At 46.2% G+C, this 24,545-nt stretch overlaps 1 protein-coding gene across 7 annotated transcripts in view; it reads left to right on the top strand.

The window, feature by feature from the left end:
* LOC118511743 (discoidin domain-containing receptor tyrosine kinase B) overlaps positions 1-24,545 on the top strand; it is a 253,597-nt gene that overhangs the window by 208,501 nt on the left and 20,551 nt on the right. For all 7 annotated transcript variants that reach the window (XM_036055193.1, XM_036055200.1, XM_036055195.1 and 4 more), the window contains 6 exons: positions 753-893; positions 2,853-3,070; positions 4,009-4,147; positions 8,177-8,549; positions 10,943-11,188; positions 13,410-13,502. In XM_036055193.1, the coding sequence (XP_035911086.1) occupies positions 753-893; positions 2,853-3,070; positions 4,009-4,147; positions 8,177-8,549; positions 10,943-11,188; positions 13,410-13,502 (1,210 nt within the window). The remainder of the gene's footprint in view (positions 1-752; positions 894-2,852; positions 3,071-4,008; positions 4,148-8,176; positions 8,550-10,942; positions 11,189-13,409; positions 13,503-24,545) is intronic.

The following is a 24,545-nucleotide window of genomic DNA, read 5'->3' as shown; positions in this document are numbered from 1 at the left end:
TAAGATGTCAGAATCCAGGCAACATTTGCGAAAGGAAAATTGGGCAGCTCCTGATAAAATCAGTTTTGAAGAAGAGCCTTATCTTTGGTGTTGGTGCATGACGTATCTTTGATATTTGACAGAGGAAGATGCTCACATTACTTTCCTGCCAAAAAAAATTACAAAATTCGTAAGGTATCGTGCTTTTTGAGCATTCTTTCGTTGTTTTGGACCCAGCTTTTCGCTTTAACTGTATTATTGTCTGAGGCCTGGCAGTTTATATCTGGCTCATTATTCAACGTCTGCTCCTTACATCTCTCGTGAAAAATTAGGAAAGGATAGCCCTAAAGACTTGGTGCCTTGAACGACGCAGTTTTGGGATATCAGGACTTATTTCGCGCACCGATAAACCGGTAAAATGGCTAATTGAATTCAATTTTTTTGAGAGTCTTTATTTTGCTTCTAAGCATCTCCTAAATCAAATTTTACTAGGGACTTGTCTGTGCAAGAGCTTTTATCATCAAACCTTCCAACATTGCTCTACTAGCCACATAAGCTTGTCTACAGTTTATCACAAATCAACCTACTTCTACAACATATTTGCTTCATCCCATTATCAGTATAGAAAGGCGTCTATCAAACATGTATGATGATAGCAACCCACCTATCTATGAAGCACCAGCTCTCTCTAACAAAAAGTCCTTCCAAACGATATTGTTATTATCAATTAAACAATTTAACACGTACTTCAACATTTTTTCCTCCATTTCCAGCACCAGTGACGGGCAACTTTTCCGACGAGGAAGTCAACGGGAACTCCATCTCGCAGGAAAACTCCATCGAGTATCCGCTGCAGCGTGACGAGTCCGGCATCAACATCGTGAACAAGGGCGAACGGAACCATGTAACTCAAAGTAAGTACCAATAGCCTGAGCGTTACACTGACACCTCCACTTGCAAGCTACACACTACGCTGTAAGCTGGAAAGGAAGCAAAAAAGAAAATGCTAAAGTTGCTGCCACCTGATTGACACACCGGGGAAGATTCTCAGGGCAATATTCTAGCGCCAAGCACATCTCCGTTACCGTAAAGTAAAGTGAACGCCACAAATTGCACAGTTCGACCGAATTCCCCACAGCGCACTGTGAGTGCTGTGTGCGTTCTGCCCCGGTGGACGCAGTCCAATCAATATCGGATCAAATATTCATCTAAGAAATTACTTAATATTTAGCATAAAATAATTGCAAATTAACTACAATCAATCCAGTGCACATGACGTCAAGCGACGGGGAGGGACGATACACGTTGAGTAATAAGCCCATTAGCTCCAGAACGGAAGCAAGACTTTGGGCTTTGGATAAGACTCGCATCCGTCGGAAGCCCACGCCGGTGTCTCGGTGCTCCCCGGAGCGGTGCCACAATTTTCAGTGCGATCAAATATCTTCCACCAATTTGCATTGCTAATATGACTCATCAATTATTCAAATTATCACATACTTTGCCCCGGCGTGAACTAGTTGTTTGTTGGCGTACGACGCGTTTGCTTGATGCGAGGCCTTCCGTACCGCTGGCGCATTCCGATTCGGATCTTGTCCGGCACTCCGAATGTCCCGGAGCAGGCCCAGAGACGTACCGAGCACGCCGAGAACCGTCGGCGTAGCACATCAAGCACCCGATCAATTCCCTTTGATGACATACACTGATGCAGGTTCGGTGCACATCACCTTCATCATCATCGTCATCACCGTACTCACTATCATCCGCAGTCTGTCGAGCTCGAGTTGGTATGGTGGCCATCCGCTTCCCGGAGCTGTGTCCTACTGCGGCATAATGTTCCTGCTCGTGCTGCCGTGCATTCATTGCTGCCATGATGAAAAGATGAGTGATGATAAACGGCCCGGCTGCTTCCTGTGCTCCATTGGCCAGATGGGTCAGTCAAGAGTGAGGAATGAATTTATCTACCGTCACACGAACCCGGCCCGTTTATCGGGAGCAAAATGCAAAACCATCAGCAATCAAACGAATCTGAATCTGGTTTCACTCGTCGAGACTCGCCGGCGATAATTCCGGCACGGGAAAAAGGATAGCTCCAGGCGTCCTCCAAAGTACAGCTAGAGCAACTTGATAGTGATCGCTGTGGCGACAGCAGCCGAGAGCCCGTTTTTTATGTTTGATTTATGTATCACTTGCCACTCATTATGTTACCGAAATGGGCCACTTAATGAGTGAAATTACAGCACGGTTTGGCTGAGAATCCACACACCTGTTTGATTTTCGTGTTGCCGAAAGCGACATCCCACACTATCGTGTACGTTAAACGGTTCGAGTTAAGAAGCATCTTCCGCACGACGCCTTCTTAAGATGTAATCCTTTTGGTGACAACAGGCGCCCGTTAAAAACCGGCTTGTCAACCTGCTTGTCATCGATTAGCCGGTCGCCTGTCGTGCCTGGAGTGTTCTCCCATTACCGGCTGCTTGTAATACTCACTACTTACTGCAATCGCAAATGAATCAAGATCTCTTATTGGCGATTATATGGTATTTGCAATTTAAATTAATTTCAACCATAAAACAGCTCGCTCAAGATACCGGTACCGAGCTGTGCTTGAGCTTGCGAAGAACTCCCTGTCCCTTTCTTTCGCTCTGAAACGAGTCTTACCAGCAAAAAATCTCCTTCGGTTACAGTAACGTCAGCATCTCGTACCTGAAGACGACAGGAATGCTAAGGATGCTAATTAAAGGATGCAAAAAGACGCGGCGAACCCGTAGCATCGAATTGATTCGTCCATTAGCTTCTGACAGTTCGCTGGCTATTTTTCTTACAATTACTTACCATTTGCTTTCGTTTGCTCTCTCTCTCTACAATCTCCACAGTCATCTCACCGAAGCCGATCGATCAGGAACCGGAGCCACACTTTGTCGGTGTCGTGATAGCGGTCCTGACGACCATCATCCTGCTGCTGATCGTCATCATCATGTTCATCGTGGCCAAGAACAAGCGCACCCGGACGGCGGCCGTGCTCGATGCGCTTCAGCACAATTTGCATACCGACAGTTTGGGCATCGATAAGCGACTGAACAGCAATTTCAAGGTAATTACCTCAGCTGACCCTTTACGTTGCTTCTTATGTGATCAGGAGCGAACAAAAAAAAAGCGAGCGAAGAGTTGTGAACGTTACGCAAAGTGTCCGCTAATGATGATGAGGTGAAGGAATTACTTGGAGAATTTATTGAAGAAAGAACGAGAGGAAAGGATGCATTAAAATAGCTTCTTATTAGTGTCTCAATAAGTGGACATATTAAATTGAATTTGATTTATTCATCTCATAAGGATAATAATTTTCCAGGGAAGAAGTAATAAATTGCAAGCACTTAAGCGCCCAGTTAACATATTAGCAACTCATGCTGGAATTGGTCCTCGTGAGAGATTAGAGCACACAAACACTGGAAAAGGTTCCCACTTCGAGAAATTCAATCCACTACTCTTCAGCTAAAATTTACCGGGGGATGATGACTTTCCTGACGCTACACGCTACACGTAAACTGATCAACGTTTGCTCGATTTCAACAAACTGCCCTCAATCACCGGTTGTGTGAGCGATCGGGATAAATTAATCGTACCTGCAACATCTTCCCGCCATCGGTACGACCCCTTCACCGACTCTCAACTTCCGGGGCCAACTTTTCCAATAACACCTAAAGCTCGTTCGTTGTTCTTGGAAAAGTTTTACCCCCCGGGTCGTACCTGATTGGGAGCTGATGCATTTTCCCGCCAGGCAACTCCCAGCGGACACTTGATCGAAGCTGATTTGCGAACTATTTGTGCATGCATTGGCTTCGAGTGCATCAGCTAGCGAACACGCCCCGGTTTTGGGGGCGTGATGGCGTAGCACGGCTGGCGAGCCTTGGTTCGAGGCATCCCTGCGGGATGTATCTATCCCCGGGACAGTTTTAAACTTATCCATTCGCATTTACCACCACACGACTATGGCGTTCTAACTTCCTTTTCCACCGTTCTTCCACCCCGCAGGTATCGATAGACGATAATGAATCGATTGATAAGAGCAGCCTCTATCACGAACCGTTCAATGTAAATATGTACACCAGTGCCGCCAGCGGATGCTCGATGAGCGACATGCAGCGCCATCACATCACCCCGGACTATACAGGTAAGCAACGAGCCAGCCACGAGGCGCAAGTAACGACTAGCCGTACCGTATCTTCCGTACTCGTCGACTAGCTCTGGAAACGGGAATTAGTCCCTGCGGTTAGCTCCGGGACTCTCCTTCTCTCTCTCTCGCATCCCACCTCTCGGTAGCCGTTTGTCCATAATTACACTTGATGCAGCAAAACACTTTGCCAGAGCTTGGCCAGAGTGCAGCAAATACTACGCCAACCTCCCTTCCCCGTGATGATGATGCAGCTGCTTCCGGGCGTGCTGTACGGGAAGTGGAACTCAAATTAAATTAAGCTACAATGTGGGGCACGTTCGATGTGCGCCCGGTAAACTCGGGGTAGCACGATGGGCTTAATTGTGAACCACACACACACACACACACACACACACACACACAGTTTGATCGGAAAACATTTTAGGTATGTGAATAATTACGCCATCTTCAACACGCCGCATCAGCCAAGGGTGGTCAAAGGGGTCCGACCGGGTGTGTGAGTTTTGATTGCTTAAACGTTAATGTCACTCAAAGTTCACCGGTTGTTTCTTGGTGAACTTCGTCTGAATGCAACAGGAGCCCGGGTAAATGCTTTACAGCCGGCGATAATCCACTCGATGCTCATAAATACTTTGTTAGGGGCGATAAAATTAATGAAAAAGCGTCTTCGCCGCATCGAGGACGAGACACCGATAACCCTATGGCGCGTCAGTCAGGAGGTAAAAGCCTCGTTCAGCTGTCAAAGAAGACGTGCAGAACTAATTTATTCATTGCCTGTCGACGATCGTATGCTACATCATCAACATCATCATCAGCTTCCTCCTCATCAACAACATCTTATCTTATCGATCCGCGACAACGTCGTCCAAACCGTTGAAGGTGGCTCCCGTACGTCGGAAGCGACGCTAACCGAAAGGCGCCATTACCTCTACAAGTAGCATAAAAAAAGGATAAATGTTACACCGTGAACATAAAACGGTGGCTGCACGGCAAAAAAGGCAACCGAATTTATGAACCTCCGAAGCGGATCAAAAGTCGTCGACATCATCGACGTCGGCGAAGACAACAGTCGATAAATTGTTTTCACCCCTTATGCATATTTATGATGGAATATCTGTCGCACACCTTTTTTTCTCTCGGTGTCTGTGTATGTGTTACGCTTCTTTCCCACATGCTTAAGGTGCCGGTTGTTACTACTCAGCATCGAAAGGACATCTCAACTTGGAAAGTCTTTATCGCCACTTTCAGTAGACTCCTGGTGCGGTGTCCTTCCTTCGCTGATCGGAGCATTAGAAAAAGAATGGAAAATTGATTCGTCAATAAAAAAAACCGACGACAAAACGATAGAGAACGAAGGCACCAGCTTCGATCCTGAAGACATCCTCACGGATGTCTCGGGTTCGGGATGCTTGAGGTGAACCGAACTTCTCTTCTTAAAGTATCTGGTGAAGTAACCTGAAAAAAAATCATCCTTCGCCTCCGTCTTGCTCATTCCATTGGGTGCGAAATGGTTTGGGCTTGGCCCTAGGCCACCGCCATGAGAAGGAAACGACACTTTGCTCCACACATAATCGACCGAATGATGGTGGTGTAGAGGTGGCAACCGACGACTTTACCATCGGTGGGGAGAGCAACACAAAAAAACTGCATCATAAAGATGTTGTTATCCGGAGCGATAAAAAAACACACACACACACGAGAGAGCCCAGAACACCGAAACCGACACTTCTTCACACAGGGCGCTCCTGGGGGTGGGTGTTGGTGGGGGTGGTCCATTTTGGCGGTTCCCCTTTACGGCTCAAATCATTTAGAACCACTTAGCACGTGCGCCATCTGCGCGTGTGTGTGTCAATTGAGGAAACATTTATTTCCGATGTTTCTGCGGGTGAATACGACCCGATAAAGGTAAAACATGGAGTGTGGTATGGGTCAGCTCAGAATCTCCATGCAGTGAGTCCTGTTTTCCTTTGGCAATCTCCTGATGCAATATTGTCGACGTTTAACTCCTAGCCCAGCGAGCGACCCTCGGGGAGTGGAGAAAATGTTTTTGCACAATTTAAACCTGACTGTTTGCGTCTTAACTGTCTGAAATGTTCATAAAATTTGTTTTATTTCTCTTACGAGCTCAACGCTTGTGCTTGTGGCAAAACTCTTGAAGATGAAAAGAAAACGATCTAATTTGCTTAAATTTAATCCAAAAATGCTTCAAGATAAATTGTATCTTCAAAGCCCCCAAACACTCCTCCTTCGAAGTGTAATAATTTGGGATTACGGGGCAGAGTTTTACGAACCGGTCGAGCCTTATCTGCACGTTTACATTCGAAATGCATCCACGCGGGAGTGCACATACATCACCAGCCGATAGATTGAAGTGTGCATTACCGGCACACACACACACATCCACACAAACACACCACTTTGTCCGCCCGGAAGCGCATCCAACGGATTGGTTATTCCGTTATGTACTTTCCAATCGATTGCATTTCTCCTTGAGCTGGCTGATCACGGTCGTACGCGGTTACGATTTCCCTGTTTCCCAGCGAACCGCGAAGATTGTTTGTTTCCACCACCGTTCTTGCTTGATGTAAAATCCCAAACACACCCAACGAAACCGCTCGGTAACGCTCCACTGGCGGAACTGGAGCCGATTTTGCATTAACCCACATCATGTCATCCTTTCGTCCGTGGCCGTGAGTCGCTGGACGGCGGAAGGACGCAAGCGTTTATTTTCCAACACACACACAACCTTCCGGCCCATTACAGCTACAGCCCTCGGTACAGGTTGAAGGACTTCTGTCTCCCATTTCCTGCGCTCCTTTCCGATGCTTCGAAGCGAAATTGGAAATGACAACATGCACATAAAATTTTATTGCAATTGCAGCAATAATGGTACAAACTGTTTGCTGTTTCCACCGTTTTGGGTCGTGTTTTCGCTTCGGAAGGGGTAGTGCAGAACTGCCACAGGCCTCCGTGTGCAGCAGGACTAAACAACACACCACAGCACAGCAAGCAGACTGCAACCGAACGCTTTCCCCGTAGAGAAATTGGTGCGAAAATCAAACTGGAACTCTCCGCTGGCCGTAACGTATCCCTTCTATCTTAAGGGGAAAATTGAATTTAGAAACGAAGTAATTCTACTTCTGGACAGTGTCTGAAGGTGCCCGGGGATACGAGAGCTTGATTTTCATTTACGTGACCCTGGGAAGATATAGATGGTCCTCAGTGCAGCAATCGTGCCAAAGATAATCCAGAAAGCAGGGAAAGCAGGAAGAGACGAGAGAGAGAAAAAACTGGCAAACCACAAATTGGCACAAAATGGCTCACTATTGGCCATAGTGCCGGACTGCCGGTCGAAGAAGAAAAAGGAACACGGAATGATATTAATAGAAATTTATGATAATACCATTTAATATTTTAATGTGTCTATTTGCGCCCACCCCCCTACGTAAGCGTGGCCATTTGCCGCTTCTTGGGAGTGAGAGTTCCTGTTCCACAGTTCGAGTAGAGTAGGAGGTCGATTTTTTTTCTAACTTGGTCAACTTTGTCGACCAGAAGTGTCGGGCGTTGTGCATAAAACGGTCAGCAGCTGTAATTGGGTCGTACGGGAGGCAAAACTTTGTGCTGACCATCCAACGATCCTCGATCGAGTCTGTGCCGCTTGTGTCCGTAATTATTATCCACACCGATAGAACATCTACAAGAAAGTCCGGGGGGGGGGGGGGGGTTTGGGGGGTTCACCGCACCAGGATGGAACTCCTGGTGTCACTTGGTTCGTTGTGGTGAATACGTGAAAGTTGCTACTGCCTATTACGGTGGGATGTCAAGTTGTGTCTAATAAACGGAAAACGAGTCCAACGGAAACGGGTGGTGGGATCTGGTGGCCAGAGTGAGCCAGATTAATGTTTATCCTTACACCAGCCGGTACCAAAGCAAACCCCATCGAGAGGAGTTGCACTTTCCGGTGAAACATATTTTGCACAACCACACCACACTCATGCACCTTCCCACTCTTCTCTTCCAACGCAGATGTGCCCGATATCGTGTGCCAGGAGTACGCCGTACCGCACATGCAGGACCTCATACCGAAGATCCCGGGCGGCTACGTGAGCGTACGGCTGACGCCACCGACGCTGAACAACATCTTCCCGAAGCCACCGCCAGTGCCACCACCGCCGGAAAAGTACTACGCCGCCACGGCCATCTGCAAATCGTCCACTACGCCAACGACACCATCGAACCAGCAGCAGCAACAACTGAACGCCTACAGCGATCTGGATCTTGGCGTGTCCGATGACGATCTGCAGCTCAGCGAGTACCCGCGCGACAAGCTGGTGATAGTGGAGAAGCTGGGCTGCGGTGCATTCGGTGAGCTGCACCTGTGCGAAACGAAAGGATACAGGTAAGCCTAGCGGGCGATCCGATCCACCGCATCATGCATTATTCAAAGCAGCGCATTGCCTAACTTTAGGCGCTTTCGAAGCAAATTCGAACGCGCTGCCGTTGCTGTAGTGAAGCGAAACGATTAATTGAAAAGTTTGCCCCACACACCACGGCGCTCTTACTATGAGGAAACAAAGGATCTCCCGTCAGCAATAAGGCTCGTCGTGTGTGTGTGTGTGTGCTCCCGGCGTTGTTGCAAATTATTACTCGATTATCCGTGCCTCACTTCCGTGCGAGTACATATGTAATTTAAACTGCAAACTCGCTGCAAGGTTTGAGGCTAGCGTGAGGCGGGCATTAACTAAACTCCGACCCGAGCTTTTCCCAAAACTTTGACAGGAACCGTGCCGTACGAAATGAGCTCAATCTCTCGTTGCCAATCCAACTCCAATGGTTCATCGTACAAAACTGGGGAAGCGCATCACGAAACGTAACGCAAACATCGGGGGTTGCGTTTCGTCGTTATAACAAGTAAATTAAATAAATATTTAAAACCGTTCAACTAAAGCAGTACCGAAAGCGTGTGCGCCAAAGTGAAACTTTCTCCGAGCGGAAGTTTTTCCTTCTTTTTTGTCTTCCCTTGCCGTTTTTTTTTTTGACAACCATCACCAACGTGCACCCCCGTCCGACCGGAACCATGAAGCGAGCGGGAGAGTGAACCTGCGCCCGAAGTGAAGTTGGTCGTTTGCATTTTGCAAGCACCGACAAACGATATCCTGGCCGTGTGCATGCACCACAGTCTTGTGTCGTCAAATGCTCTTGCCATACAGCGCTGGGTGTGCGGAACGGTTCGAGAGTTGCATTTTGGGCAGGAGCCGGAGTCAACTCGAGGGTTTTCGAAATCGGACGAGCTATACTGCCAACTACTTCTACTACTACTACCACTGCTAGCACCCAACTACCGAGCGCTTTCAGCTGCCAAAGTCCACCCATTCAGAACATGGTGCAGTGCGCCGCGAACGACGCGGGAGTATCCTGATGAATAAAAGAGGCACACAAAACTTTGCAACGTCCGTCCGAAAAGTCCCACAACGACGACGACGACCACGATGATGACGACGATGGTTTGTCCTGGGGTACTGGTACTGGGACAAGCTACAAGAACATCGAAATGACTGCCGAGGTCCTTCCTTTCCGGGCGCCGGGAGATGTATGTCCTGCCTGGAAGGATTTGGCACCGTTCGCTTCAGCCCACACCCAGTGCGAGGCTGGGAGGGCTGGGAGGTTAAAACCGGACATGAACTACTCGAGCTTACAGCGTACCTACGAGCGCAAGAACACCGACCGCCACCCGATTCGAGGGTGCCGGGCAAGAGAAAGGTTCTGCATTTTAAATATCAACTCGACTTGTTTACAACGATTCCCGGGGTTTCCAACTGTCGCCCGGTGAATACCGCAATGTGAGAAAGTGGGATGGCCGGGCGGTGCAGTCCAGCTTGTGCGGTCGTGTGGTGCAAGATGAGCCAGCTGGTTTGCTCCGGTATCCGGGAGTTTTCACCAGCAGTATGTCATTTAAATTTCATTGCCTTTTGTGTGATGATTACTTTTTTCGTTATTAAAATATTTAAATTTAGATTAGATCGGATAAGCTTAGCAGGCAAACCGATCGTTACATTTTGTATTCACAAAGTGCTTGTTGCGACCAGTTTTCGGACTTCTGCTAAACAGTACAATATTGTGAGTGCTTCCATGTAACGCAGGCTCGAAATCGGTGACGGGAAAAAAAAACGAAAAACAAAACTGTCCAGCTTATGGATTTCAATTTCTCATCCCTGCAGACACTCTGTGCCGGCATTGTACGTGTAGCTATGGACCCCTCGGACGACAGGAACTCCTCTAACAATTATGAGTTCTGTTTTACCGAACGGGATACAGCGTCCCATACCCATAGAAGCTGGGGAAGTTTTGATAACCCTAGTCGTACGAGACTCTGCTGTCCAATCTCTGTTTGGCGTGGTATCGTTTCGTTTCGCTGGAAGTGAGCTTAAGAATTCAAATCGAGTTCGTATACTTTTTGTTGTACGAAACGATTTGCAGCGCTTTTGGCTGGATCGCCGGACGAGATAGAGTGAACTTTTGCCCGGGTTCAGTTCCGTTGCATATTGAAGAGGTGGACCAGTGCGAACGGTGGATTCGTTTTGGTGGAAAATCGTAGCGGATCTCTAGGGATAAATTGTTGTTTTGTTAAAAAAAGTTTTTCAAGTTGGGTGCTATGGACATTTTGGCGTCCTCAAGAATTTGTCCATTTCAGCAACAAATTTGTCTACAATGACCTCTAAGATTTTAGTCCTGGTTACACTCTCTCTATCGAAATAGTTGTTAAAATGCCATTTTCTTCTCATTTACTTCCAGCTCCAATCTTGTCGCTGTTTCGACGCTACGGCCAGGTGCATCGGATCACATGAAAAAGGAGTTCCGCTCGAAGGCGAAACAGCTTAGCCGACTGAATGATTCGAACATAGTGAAGCTGCTCGGAGCCTGCCTGAAGGACGAACCGATCTGCATCGTGCTCGACTACAAGTTCAGCACCGACCTGAACCAGTTCCTGCAGGAGCACACGGCAGAGACAGGCTCGCTGGTGCAGCATAATTCCTTGAGGTGAGTCCATTTTTGATAGCTTTTTTGGAGAATTGTAAAAGATTGGTTAGAAAGGAGTTGGAACCTCTCGTGTAACTGGTCCTCATTTGAATCGATATCGACTGAATACGCCCTGAGCTCCGCGAGCACAATAGTTTATCAATCAATTTCACTTGAATATGCATTCGTCATTGAACTCGAATAGAAGCGATAAAGACAAAGGCATGGTCTTTCTCAACGTTCATCTTGCGGACGATGCAACTATCTTTTGCGGGCTCTGTCCCACCATCAAGCGCATTATGTTGTCCAGAACACAGTACTGTAAAACCACTATTATGCCGGCGTAGACCTATACAAGCAGCAGTCGGGTTACTTAATCAAACGATAGCTTTCGGTGCACGGTGCAGGTTATTATCGCTGATCCGCTCACCGTCATCAGTGTAACCGAGGAAAACCCCGGTCGGTTTGATAGACATGTCCTCGTCTACATCCCGATCCGGCATCCCAGGAAACTCCCGGCTTGACGGCTGGTTTAAAGAGGGAAAGCCCGCCGGTGTAAACCACACGCGAAAGCTTCAGCCTCGAGTTGTGAAAGAGTAGTTCCAGCCCGTCCATCCCGTCCATGTCACATCTTATCGCTGTGATGACACTCTCAGGCGATCCCGAGCTCCGGACGATGGCTGCGTGACTTATTTCGTTATTCTGTGCCCTGCTCGACAAAACCCAGAACACCAGCCAGACCATTGCCAGTCGAGACAAAACCGTCACCATCATCATCATCATCAGCAGCAGCAGCGGCAGCGGCAGTAGCATTGTGCATTATCTTTGCAAGATTAATAATTGATAGCTACACCGCAAGGCAGTCAAGAAGTAACAGTGCAGTCAGCCGGCAAGACGACAGCGGTCAGACAGGACCTGTCCGGTGCAGTATTTCCGTGTTGATCCTGCTGTATCCGCACTCCCCCGGAATACGTCAGCAGATAAGGAAGAAACGCTACAAAACCACATTCTTCGGACGGTGGTTGCGAATTTGATTGCAACCCTGACTGGCAGAGAGAGAGAGAGAAAGACCGAGCACGCGCGTGGGTATTATAATATTACCGGACAGCGCAAGGGTTGACACGAAATTTTATCCATCCAGCCACAGGAGATGTCGTTGCATCGTTCGCAAACGATACAGACTTTGCCGATCCAAAGCCGAGGCTTATCCACGTGCTCTCGGTCGGTTGGTAGAGGTGACCTACCCACCCACTGGAATGCATTTCAAGGTCCAACATGCAATTCATATGCATTTTCCCTTCGGTGTGGTAAGTTGCCGCTCGGTACGTTTATTTGTCCGTGACCAGTTCACGGCTTCGCTTCAACACCACGCTACACAACAACGCCGACCGGGCCCACTCGATTTTCACGATCCGGGAGCATTCGTGTGGAAAGGATTTCTTCCAGGCCACGGTTCTGCCATTCCGCCATGAGCACTGTGCACATTCGATAAACTGGAATGCAACATTTTCCACGCCGGGAAAATTAAGTTTATAAATTTAAGGATTTCTGCACCAACGTCCCACCCGGCCTGCTGCCGCTTGCTACCACCAGCCAGCATAATGGCCACTTGAGAGCGCGCGGAAAAACTGTGTCGAGGATCAGGCTTTTGTCGAGTTTTCACCAGCGTATGAGACTAACTGCTTTAAGTAATTTACAGTTGCACTTCCAGTTTGGTTTTCCGATTCGAGCTTCTGGGCCGTAAAAACTGTGGCCGGAGAATGCAATGTGCAATGTTATGACAATGGATAGTTCCCCCACGGCCGGCTAACGGCTGGTTAGTGGATGGTTGGGTACACTGTAAGATATGTATTTTTCGACCGTTTTTTTTATCAAGCGCACTAGTTGGAACCGGAGCTTTTAAAGTGTGAAAAAGTAGTGAGGCTTGCGAACAGGGCGCATTAACACATAAGCTGGAAGCCGGGGAGTAGCGGTATAGCGCGGCCGATATTCCGTGCAATTGCACTTTTCTGCAGTACGAATAAATCGTTTCATTGAGAGGGCGGGCTGGAAAGCTTATTTGCTGTGAAGTGGCGATTTTCCGAGTGTGTTAAAAACTAGCTTTGGAAAGGTGTTTTATAAGAGATAAGAGCACATGTACAAGGCGTTACACTGGAGCCGTTATGCAGTGGTCTAAGATAACCACCCCAGAAAGTATGCAATTTTCTTGTAAGTAAAACAATTTTTAATTTCTTTCTTCCAGCTACGGGTGTTTAATTTACATCGCCACTCAAATAGCATCCGGCATGAAATACCTAGAGCAGATGAATGTAGTGCATCGGGACCTAGCGACAAGGTAAGTACAATTTGTAGTTTTTTTTTTTCTTCCCTTTTCTTTTGTTCCATCGCGTACTCTCGCGTATCAAAAATCTACTTTGAAATGCAATCTACTACTACTTCCACTGTGAGTGAAACCGTTCGGTCGGTCCTCGCTGGTGCTTAAGCTAGCGGAACGCGACAGCGTTTGTTTATTTCGGTATTGAATTACGTCTAATTTGAATCGTATCGAGTTCACGGAATTGCTTCCACCGGATCACCCTCCCGATAGCTTCTGAGCAGAGATGCATTAGAAGCGGAAAATGCACAAATCGCGTACACAGCTTGACCGCTCTAAGTGGGATTCATTTAAAGCTCGAACTATTTTGTTCTCAAAATGGTTTGTTTTTTTTTTCTCTCTCTCTCACTCTCTCTCTCTCTCTCTCTCTCGTCCCATTCCGTACATCCTCAAAGAATACTGCCGTCGAGCAGGAAAACAAACAAACCTCTGCCGGGAAGTTCCCGAAAAAGGATTCACAGGAGGATAATCTTTTTTGTTTTGGCACACAGTTTTCTTTCCGTGTCGATTTACTAAACGATTTCGTCCATCGTCGTGAAACCGTCTCGCTCCCGTGTGCCGATTTGCCCTGTGTCTGGAAATCAACTTAAAAGGGCTCCCTACACAAGGGGTTGGATCCCATCCTCGGGGTCAAATGGAAAGGGACCGATGTCTGGCCGGCGCGAGTCCAGGAGGTAATCTTCCCAAGTTCGAGGCGACCAAGAGCGCCTTGGCATCTTCCCTCCCTCCCCCAAGGGCTAATGGATTCCGCTTTGCACAAACTCTATTATTTATTCAAATGATTTGCTAATGCACTTTTCACACCGTCGGGTCGAGGCGAGCGAGGCGACCGTGGCGAAAACAGCTTCTGGTAGGAAGCTTGTGCCCAACTGACTCGGTTATCAATCGCGCAAAGAAGTCCACGGTTTCCCCCGGTTTTCCGATTCACGGACGAAAAGCGTAGCCGTGCCCGATGGACTCGGCAAGGGCTCGGTAAAGTGGCAAGATGATCACCACGGATTTACCACCGCCACCACCAACGGGTAGAATGTGAAAATGGTGAAAATTTTCCAATTTTATTTACCACCTACCGGCACTGATAAATGAACACCCCGGCAGGGGGAAGAAACAACGCGGTGGCTGAAACTGAGTCGTCGGAAATAAATCACTATCATAATCATTACCGAGGGCGGTAAAAGCTCTCGGAATGATGAAGCTCTGCGCGATGGGTGTGATTGTGGTGGTGTTGGTAGAAAGAAAGCAAATATTATCTACTCTTCCCAGCTCTTGAAGCGAAAGTCACGCCGCGCCGCTTTACATCTGGACAGGTAGAATTGGTGAAAAGTGCTTTCCATCCAGAGTGGTCGCCAGCAACACACACAAAAAAAAGACACAGGCGACGAATATCCATTCCAACACCTCGTGTAAATGGATGAACCACGGGAAGGAAAAACCAGGTGGAAAATAAAAAAATATCAGGGTGCCATCCAGAAGGATTTTAAGGGATGGTTCGGGCCCGAGTTTTTTTTTTCTTCTTACCTTGACTGGCTCACCTCTACCATTCTCTTCAAGTCAACAGATTGCATAATGATGACACACCCTTCTTGCGCTTCACTGCGAACCGCGAACGGAATGGATGCTCACATAATGAGGTCCATTCATCTCGTCACCTGACAACACCCTCTTGGCAATAGCGGGTACCGGTGCGGCAAAGCTTCTCGTGGCCATGGTAATGGGGTGTGAAAACGCGGGTGGCAGCGCTCAGGGATGCCGAGGGTTTTTGGACAAACCCGGATGGGAGGGAGCACTGTGGAGCTGGAAAATAATCATAATTCTCAGACTGGCTTCTTTTTTTTTTTTGGATGCAGGTGGAAGAATGGAAAACTTCCGGCGACAGACGAAATGAATGTTGCTTTCAGTGGCGTGATAAATCAAAAAGAGTACAGCGTGAAGCAAAAAAACACTCTCACACAGGACCAAACAAAAAAAAGGGACAAAGAGAGAGAGTCGGCTACTAGTTGTTTGAGGGGGTAGAATCAGGGAAATGTTAAAATGAACTTTAAAAATCATTTTGGAAATGAATATGTTAGCAAGGTGCCAGATTGAGAGTGTGGCAATGGATTTCTAATCGCTTTTCTTGTCATGTTTTAAATGTTCCTTTGATAGAGTTTGTCTTTGGCCCGAATGAAACTGTTTTAATCAATTGCTTCAGTCAACTAGGTAATTTTAAAAATACGTGGACTTTAAGTGACTTCCATTCTTTTGTAGCAGCAGCTGGAGAAACTTTTCATTCGCAGTTCAGTTCAACTGATTGACAGCGAACGTATGCGGATTGCCAACCGACAGGTGCTAATACTTGTCGCGAACAAAACTTGTAATCGAACGTTACAGGATTCCCATAGGAATTGTCATTTGTTTGGAAGAAATTCTCTCTGTTCGTCCATGCTGAAGATGAAGTAACTGTTGTCGCTGTTCTTCACACAGTAGGTTACATTAAATACGGCATAACTCTTCCTTAACTGATATTTAAAATTCTTATTCTTTCTTGGCCTGTTGGACCGCATTCACATAGTCAGTTCTCGCTATGGGGTAGCCGCACAGATGTGATTTGAAACACGACCTGCCCTGTGAAGACTGGTGGCGCTGTCTCATCCACTACTGGGTCGTCCTTAACATTTAAAATTAAATTTAAATTAAATAAATTTCTATATTTTTGGCACATCCTCATTGAGTTTTCTTGGTACCTGAAATAATTCTATAAATTCCTTAAATTTGACCCGATCTCCATTTTTGGTGGCAAATTCGATAGCAAGAAGTCGACTTTGCATACAACACAAACATATATCAAATCACGCTCGAATCTTCTCCCCGCAAATAGAGCTGACTATTGGTAGTTTAAACAGGGAAATCAGAAATGGCGGGTTTAGAAATTGTTGAGCAAAAAGAAGCAGAATATTTGTCAAATAAAATAAATTTCCGATTGCTGTGCTTGTGATTTTTTTTTAAATTTGAAGGATTAAGAAGTCATGTAGTGCTGATGAAAGACTCAATATGTTTCAAGGGTAAAATGTTCCAGGTATTCTAAAGACCAACATAACTTCATTGCCTGAAATTAAATAATTTTGCTCGAAGCATTCGAAGCAGCAAATACTCTCATTATGTTTGTAAAATATGACTTTACGCTAGTTGAAAACCTACTTCAACTCACAAAAATCGGACTTTATGCAATATCCAAACAAGAATTTAATGGTTAGGGTGGGCACTCGAGACTAGAAATAAACCACACGGCAACACAATCGTTGACAACCCTGCGACAAGTGCTGTCAGCCACAGCTAGAACGGCATTATTCATTAGTCAAAACTGTACAGCTTGAGCCCTATTGAGGCTCTCTTTCACTCTCACTCTCTCCCATTTTGTTGCTGAATAAATTGCTTCATACCGCGTAATTTTATCTTCACCGTATAGCTCTGGCAAACAAACGCCCGGCACTACTGAGAGCGTTAGGAAGGGTAAGATCGTGTAATGTTTCGGCTTCCGTGTCAAACGATCATAAATCCTAAAACAAATAAAAATCATCCAGCCAACGCGAATTGTGTGCCCCCGGTCCCATTCTGCAGAACTGAAAAAACTACGAATGGTGGTGGAGTGCGTTGATTTCTATGGATTGGCACCCGCAATTTCGAGCACTAGTCGAAGGTCGTGTGCCCCTGCCCATCGGTAGCATAAAAATGCTACATATTTATCCCGCTATACTCCGGCGTTGCAATAAAATTCAAATTTGACGCCCATACCGCCCATCCGGTTTGCTCGGTACACTAACACACAACTGGGTCGATAATAGGTCGATCATAATTCTGCCCGAGCCAAGCGATCCAAACAGGGATTAAATTTTGGCAGCTTAGGGTGGCACCGTTTGGCTCACCGAGTTCGCTCGTACATCGCCAGCAACATCCTTTTCATACAATCAACAAATTACATGAAAAGCTTCATTTTTATGTGTTTGCGCCCGTCCTAAATTCGGAAACCGCACACAGGCGTATAAATTAAATCCTCTAACCGGACTCGCACCGGTCATTAAATGGGATCCTGTTGGGGTGTTACCATATCCTTTTCTATGTGTGCCCCAAACTCTTCGACTGACTCACCGGCAACCCATAATACACCATAATAAACGATAACTAATAACAGAGTATTCTTTCGGAGTCGCTACCCTCCGCAAAACACGGTACATGGAATAATTGAGTTGAAGTGCTCACGAGATGACCATTTCGTCGTGGGCCCACGTACCTTTCGGTTCTAATGACGAGTGTAAATAACTGACCGCGTTCGATAGGGGGCTGAATGGTTGTAATCACTAGTACGCATGCACATATGAAGCCTTTGTTACCTTTTGCCAGCCTAGAGCGGGATTGTTCGTTGCTAGAGCTCTGTATGTAAAATGTATTAAAGACAATACACAATTTTCTTGTCGGAAAAGGAAGTACAAATCCTAAACTTCCAAATTCAACTAGTGGCCATATGGAGGCCCTCTTCTGTTCAAGAACTCTTTAAGAATGGTTCCTAACATTCGCATCAGAATCATTAAAAAAGCATGTTCACTGCTCGGATGTAGTGCAAGCCGATTACCACCAGGCTTTACCATCGATAGCAAATCGTACCTTAATGCCCGTAAGTGACCATAACGCTGCTTACGATAATGCTCTGCGATAATTCTTTGCAACCACACGGCTTAACGGATGCCTTTGACAAATCCCACGCCGGTCGCCCACCTTATCCCACCAGTTTGCCCCGGCCGGTGAGGTCGTCTTACGCGCAGATTAGAGCGAAGACGTAAAGCCTTAAATTTATGACACTTACCTCGCACCGCAAACACACAACAGCCGCTGCTCTCAGCTCAAAACATCCAGGGTAACTTGGTGGCATCGAGTAGCAAGACCGGCGCAGGACAGCACACTTGGAGTGTGAGGCACGTGTGGGCCGACGAATGTACTAACATGCAAAGAAATACTCACACAGAACGCTACAATATTTAAACGCGCGTGGTAGAAGCTTTATGTTGTCCATAAATTAAGCCGCACAGCCGTGTTGCTTTGGCTCAGGTGTTGCCATTGACAGGGCGCGCTCCACGTGCTAGAGAAGATGAGTCTGTCGTTTCCATTTTCCGATCAATTACACCTTCTCTACACCGTATTAAAAGTGTGCGAAACATTCCCCCACACACCCAAGCAAACGCTTCCAGCATTCAACCACTTCATCCATCACTGTCACTGGGGCGTGTGTGTGTGCGAGCGTGCATTGTCACAACTCTGTCAGGGGCAGTGCCAGTTTCCACGCGCGAGAGGTATTGCTGCGCCTGGATTGCTGCAAATTTCGACTCGTAACTCAATTTTCTACCTTTTCCAACCCCCACCCATATCGAATTGTCCATCCGCCCGGACGGGGTCCAAGCGTGCCACAGGGGTTGGTTGAAAACTGTTTACCCAGAAACACCACCGATTCACACACTCACCGATATCAATCAAGAGCCGTATTCATCAGCTGTACTTCAATTTGGGAAGCGGGCAGTTCCACGTGGCGAGAAGTTATTATTTAGCTATCGGCTTTTTATTTAATTTACGCCTCGATTGAAACCCGATGGAGCTAATTCTTCGAGTTTGTACGTTTGTGCATATTTGCTTCTGCTTCGGGGTACTTCACCCACTCACTGCCATCATCAGGTACCGAACGGTGTTAAACTATTGCTTGGAGGGAAGTTTTTATTGTTCCACAAAACAATACAAAAAAGCAACATTCTTTTGAAGGGAAAATTTATCGAAAAGCAAAAAAAAAACAAAACGGAAAATACTGTTGTAATCCTTTTGCACCTTTACATTCGCTGCCGAAGTTCAGTGAATTAATGTTTAAATTATTCAACAGACACTCCGGGCAGGTTCAGCCGAACGTTTGAAGTATGCGTACCGTGTCACTCAGTCAGTCCGTGACTGACTGCTGAAACGAGTGGCAATCACATTCACGCACCCGTTGGATTAATATGAAAAATGCAATTTTGTTTTTTGCTGTTTCCACCACGCGTGCATTATTCGGAAAGCTACCTGTTGACACGGGGCGAACTAACGCAGGTTTGGTTGATTGGGTTTTGTTTTAACGCCCTGCATTTCGTGCCAATTTGATGTGGAGATATTATTGATTGGTTTTCGTTACTAGCCGATGGAAGCTTTTCTTTGTGAACGATTTTCCGTTGGAATAAAAATTGGACTAATGATTGAACTTAATTATCAGTACAAAGTGACGATAATGTACAATTGATTACACATTTCACTTATCAATTAAGCGCTCTTATGATGAGAGAAATTATTGCATCTAACTAACAGACTGTTATGAAATATGTTTTGAGACATAGATTATTGGAGAATTTCAAAGCTTTTCACAGAAATGTTTGGATTGTCCCAACAATGTTTGACAATTTCTCAGGCATTTTTGAATTTGTACTAAGTTTAATGAAGAGTTTCCCATACACTGTTGAATCGACTCACAGTTCAACGACTGTTTAAGTAGTTTTTGCATTCTTTTGGAACTTTTTTTTACAAACCTAACAGCAGTTAATAAAAGTTTTGTTCAATAGCATAACATAATTCGTAGATTTCTTAACCGAACAGGTCCATTTAATTCCATTTAATGATTCACTTGACTTCCGGCTAGCTATCCCTAATTTCGGACTGATGGTCCTGTACGACGGATTCGACTCGACACGAAAGCTCGAGAATTAAATTTGGGAAATTTTCAACAAATCGCAGGATGGATCCAAAAATATCAGGCCATAAATTCGTCAAAATACTTAGGAGTATCCTACTTCAAACAAACACTAGCCAGTAGTCTCTATATCTCTTTACATTCTTTAAGAGCTATAAATGAAAACTGCTGCTCAGACAAGAAGCTATCCACGAACCTATATGTCCTGTAGCATTTCCATGGCCACCCTTCCTATTGCAAGGCCCCAGCAATTGCTCGTCCATCCGTCCATCCTTCCCCGTGGCCCAACGAGTTACACAATACCATCCATTATTCAGAACACACAGAATAGCCAGGAGTAACAGCAGCAACAACAAAAAAAGATTACATAAAAATACAGCCAACGAAATCCCACTGACGGACATTCGGTCAACTTTTCAACGTAACTTCACCCCGTTATTTCCCCGTCGAGCCAAACTGCTTTCCAATCACACACACACATACACCCTCACACATTGTTCCATCCACTTGTGGAAGCTTTCAGGCAAGTTCAGAGCTTTCCTCCGGTTTGTGTGTGTGTGTGTGCTGAAAGCAGCGTTGTTGTTCGAACAGCGCCCCATCGTCCCATGCGATGGTGATGGTTTTGAATAATTTATTTATTTGCAACATGACAAAGGTTTTTTCTTCCTCCTTTTTTCCCCCGACTTCTGCCCAGGCAAGGTGACTCGATTTACACTCTGCTCTAGGCTTCGTTCAAACAATATTCCTTTCAGGCGCAGTTGGTGCCGGATCTGTTATTTTTTTTTTTTTTGTGAGGAAGCAGGATGTAATTTTGACAAATGTCATTTCGCGCAATTTGAAAATTTAACTCCCTGTACTCCTTTCAACGCCACACACACGCACGGGAGCAAGGTACGAGTAAGAGGGAAGGTTTTGAAGCGTCCCTTCGAAAAGGCCGGGAAACAAGTACGCGACAGACTGACATGTGACAATTTTACCACATACAATTAACCGCACCAACGCCACGAACCCGGCACTGCGCAGCTATCAACCAGCTGGATGTCCGTTGCCGTGACAGCGGAACTTGTGATTATGAATGCAATATGTAGTGAAGCTTATACTTTAATTATTTTCTGCTGTAGAGGGAATGAAGCGTGCGTTAAAATGCCGTCTGATGTAGGTCGAATAGTCAGGACAATTTAATCGAAAGATAAAAGTCGGCGTAATGCAGTTAAAGTTAAACCAATGATAAAATACAATTAAAAGCGTGTTTTTTTAAATTTAATATTTTACCTGCCATTGAACTTTGCACCCTCGATTGGTCTGGGAGTGGAATAATCAATGGCGATAAATAAACTACATTATTGACTTAGTTGAGTTACACAACTCTTTTGTTGTCCACTGATGTACAATGCAAAAATCGCGTTCCCAAGCGATCGAATTCGCAACAACAATCGAAAAGGTTCGAGATCGGTTAAGAGAGAAAATTCCATACGTTTACACATTGACTTACGTCATTTGTTTTGATTACCTTCAATAATCTACATTGTGCGCGTAAACCTTACCATAATTTATTTTAATAATTCTCTGCCGAGGTCAACGAGTGACGGCAACAAATGGCGGGGCCCAAAAGCCTGTTAACTTGTAGCCTTAGCTCATGCTTCGTTCGTTTAATTTGCTCGATATATGGACTTGGACTTTTATGTGCATCTCCACTTCTTCTGCAAACCCCCCCCCACCATCCCCACCCCACCACCCGTGTTTCTTTCGGGGTTGCATCGATCGATAATGGGAAGCATATGGATGCCATTATCACTGGCATCGGTCAAAGATGTGTGCCGATACGACAATCAACGCACAAAGTCGGATGAGATGAATAAGAAAACAGCAACGAGCAACAGCTACATTAATAAAAACGAAAACCGAAGCACTAAGTGTGGCGAGAAACATGTTTGGGGATCATCCCCCATCCAAGTCCATCCATTTGCTGTAGATGGTGATAATAAAATATCCAATCAAGAATATTGCACGAGGCCGCTCCGGTCCCGGTTGCCTTTTTACATTGCACATTCGGTCCCGGTCCCCGGGTGCAATGCCGAAAGTGCATGAAGCATGCGAGAGAAAGACACACACACACACACACACACACACACACACACACACACACACACACACACACACACACACTCACACAGGGGAGGAAGAACCCATCGCGCCGACCCATCGTTAGTGGCGAAATTAAATGCAAACAGAGCAGAAATTGGCTGGCTGGTCGAGCTTCTTTAGCCGGGCCGGGAGTGGTTGTGCCAACGGGCCGAACGCGTTGGGACGAGCAGCAAATGTTACTACGTCCGGCAAAGGGTTGATGATGCATTCGATCATTAAAAAGACCGAAAATGGCCCCAACTATGTTCAATCGGTTTGTGGTTGGAAGGAACAGCAGTGCAATTGGCAACGTTGGTTTTGCGAGCCGTACGTTTCACAATACTCAATAATTAAGCTGTATTTTACAACCATTTTAGTACAAAAGTTTCACTCAAATCAAATAATTAATTTTTTGAATATTTCATGTCATGCACATTGCATAACTTTAGGCGCGTATATCGCTGTTTAAATTGCTTCAACACTAGGTTTCATTTAAGTTTCAACCTTTAAATAAGCTTCCTATCGTATAGTCCCCAAACCGGAATCATCCACAGCCTAGTTGATTAACAATCAAACGTAACCATCATGTATCGTTCCATCCTGTACATTACTATCAGAGCCAATATTATCTTCACCATTACCTCATCACTGATCCATACATATTCCGATCGACAATCGCAACAGATCCGGATCGGCGGACATGCTGTGTACAAAGGAAAAAAAAACCTCTCCCATCACAGCCTTCCACAGAAGAGCCACAGAAATTAAATAATGCGTTCCATTTGTCGGAGAGCAGAACGCCGCCGTTCGGCGAGGGATACCGAAAAGTCGGAAATTATATTTTCGCGCCCATTTGCGCTCATTCAATGGGTGCAATTTTGTTGATCACTTATGCTAGTCCCCATCACCGCATCCGCTCTACATTGTGCATTGCAATGTCCCGGAATGGTCCTGGTCGCCCAGTTCAGAAGGCCACACGATTCCGAACCGAAGTGGCCAATAATTTATAAATGTAAACTGCCTGCCCAGCGAGTGGTATGTTTGCGGAACGATGTTGCATTTTTGGGTTAAAATTAAGTCCCCTTTCTCTCCATGCACCTTGACGAATGCCGGGCACTCTATGGTTTTACCAGTAATACGTGCATATTCCATTTCGGGCCAAGTTCGAAGAGATTCCTCTTTCAGCTCCATAGTAACCATGCCGCTGACCAAAGGAATGTACCGGACCATGGAGCACCGAACGCCTGGAATCGATATAAGTGCGTTTATTTATTTAGGATTTAATTTATTATATAAACGGTTCGGCCCGCTGTTCATTGTTGCCAGTGTCTGTTCGGCTCGAGTGGTTATTAGGTGATTTTTGGGGAGAGTGTAAGGGCCAGCCACATCTTCTCGTGTGCAGCATTACGAATATTTGAACTCAGGGATGAATGGGGGGAGGGGGAGAGGCCGGAAAGCGATCGACCCATCGATTGGAAGGTGATGAACGATACCGGTGGACCGAGCATAAAATTGCACGTTTTCAAACGTAATCGAGCCTGGAGCCGTTCGCTAAAACCAATGAACGAGGGCTCTTAATGCCGAGCAACGTTCAAACCTCGGGACTCATGTTGGGGTCGGCAGAGAGAGAGACGAGAATGAGCCCCGAGAGCAGAAAGGGAAAGGTCTGCCGGTGAAGCTTTTAGGACACACAGTTGCTGATCTCGGCTCCGGTCGAGTTCGAGTGCCAGGGCCAGGAAATTGATACGGTTACTTCCTTGGGAATGAGTTATGGCGGCGGTCGGCAGCGTTGAATAATTAATCTGAAGTGCAGTTGATTTATACAGCGCTCGGGTCCGAACCGGGGACGATTCGTCCTATTCTCCGGTCCGGAACCCCCGCGGCCGCTGGAGTGGTTTCCCCTTCGATCGATTTCCTGCAGAATGTATGCGAAAAATACCTGGCCAGTTGAAATTGGTTCCCCTGGCCACATAAACCAGTTTTTGGAGTATTTACGATTGAGCCGTAAAACTCGCCGATTAGAGCGCGCGAGATGTGGAGCCATTGCCAATCGAAAACCGCACCGCACATCATAAGCCTCGCAGGGTTAGCGATATTTAGGGCGGCAATAGAGTGGGGGCTTGGTAAATTAAACGCCAACCACTGCATGC

Source organism: Anopheles stephensi, chromosome 3 (genome assembly GCF_013141755.1).
Source record: "Anopheles stephensi strain Indian chromosome 3, UCI_ANSTEP_V1.0, whole genome shotgun sequence".
NCBI classification, from domain to species: Eukaryota; Metazoa; Arthropoda; class Insecta; order Diptera; family Culicidae; genus Anopheles; species Anopheles stephensi.
Note: the sequence above shows the minus strand (reverse complement) of the source record. Positions and strands in the feature narration are given on the sequence as shown.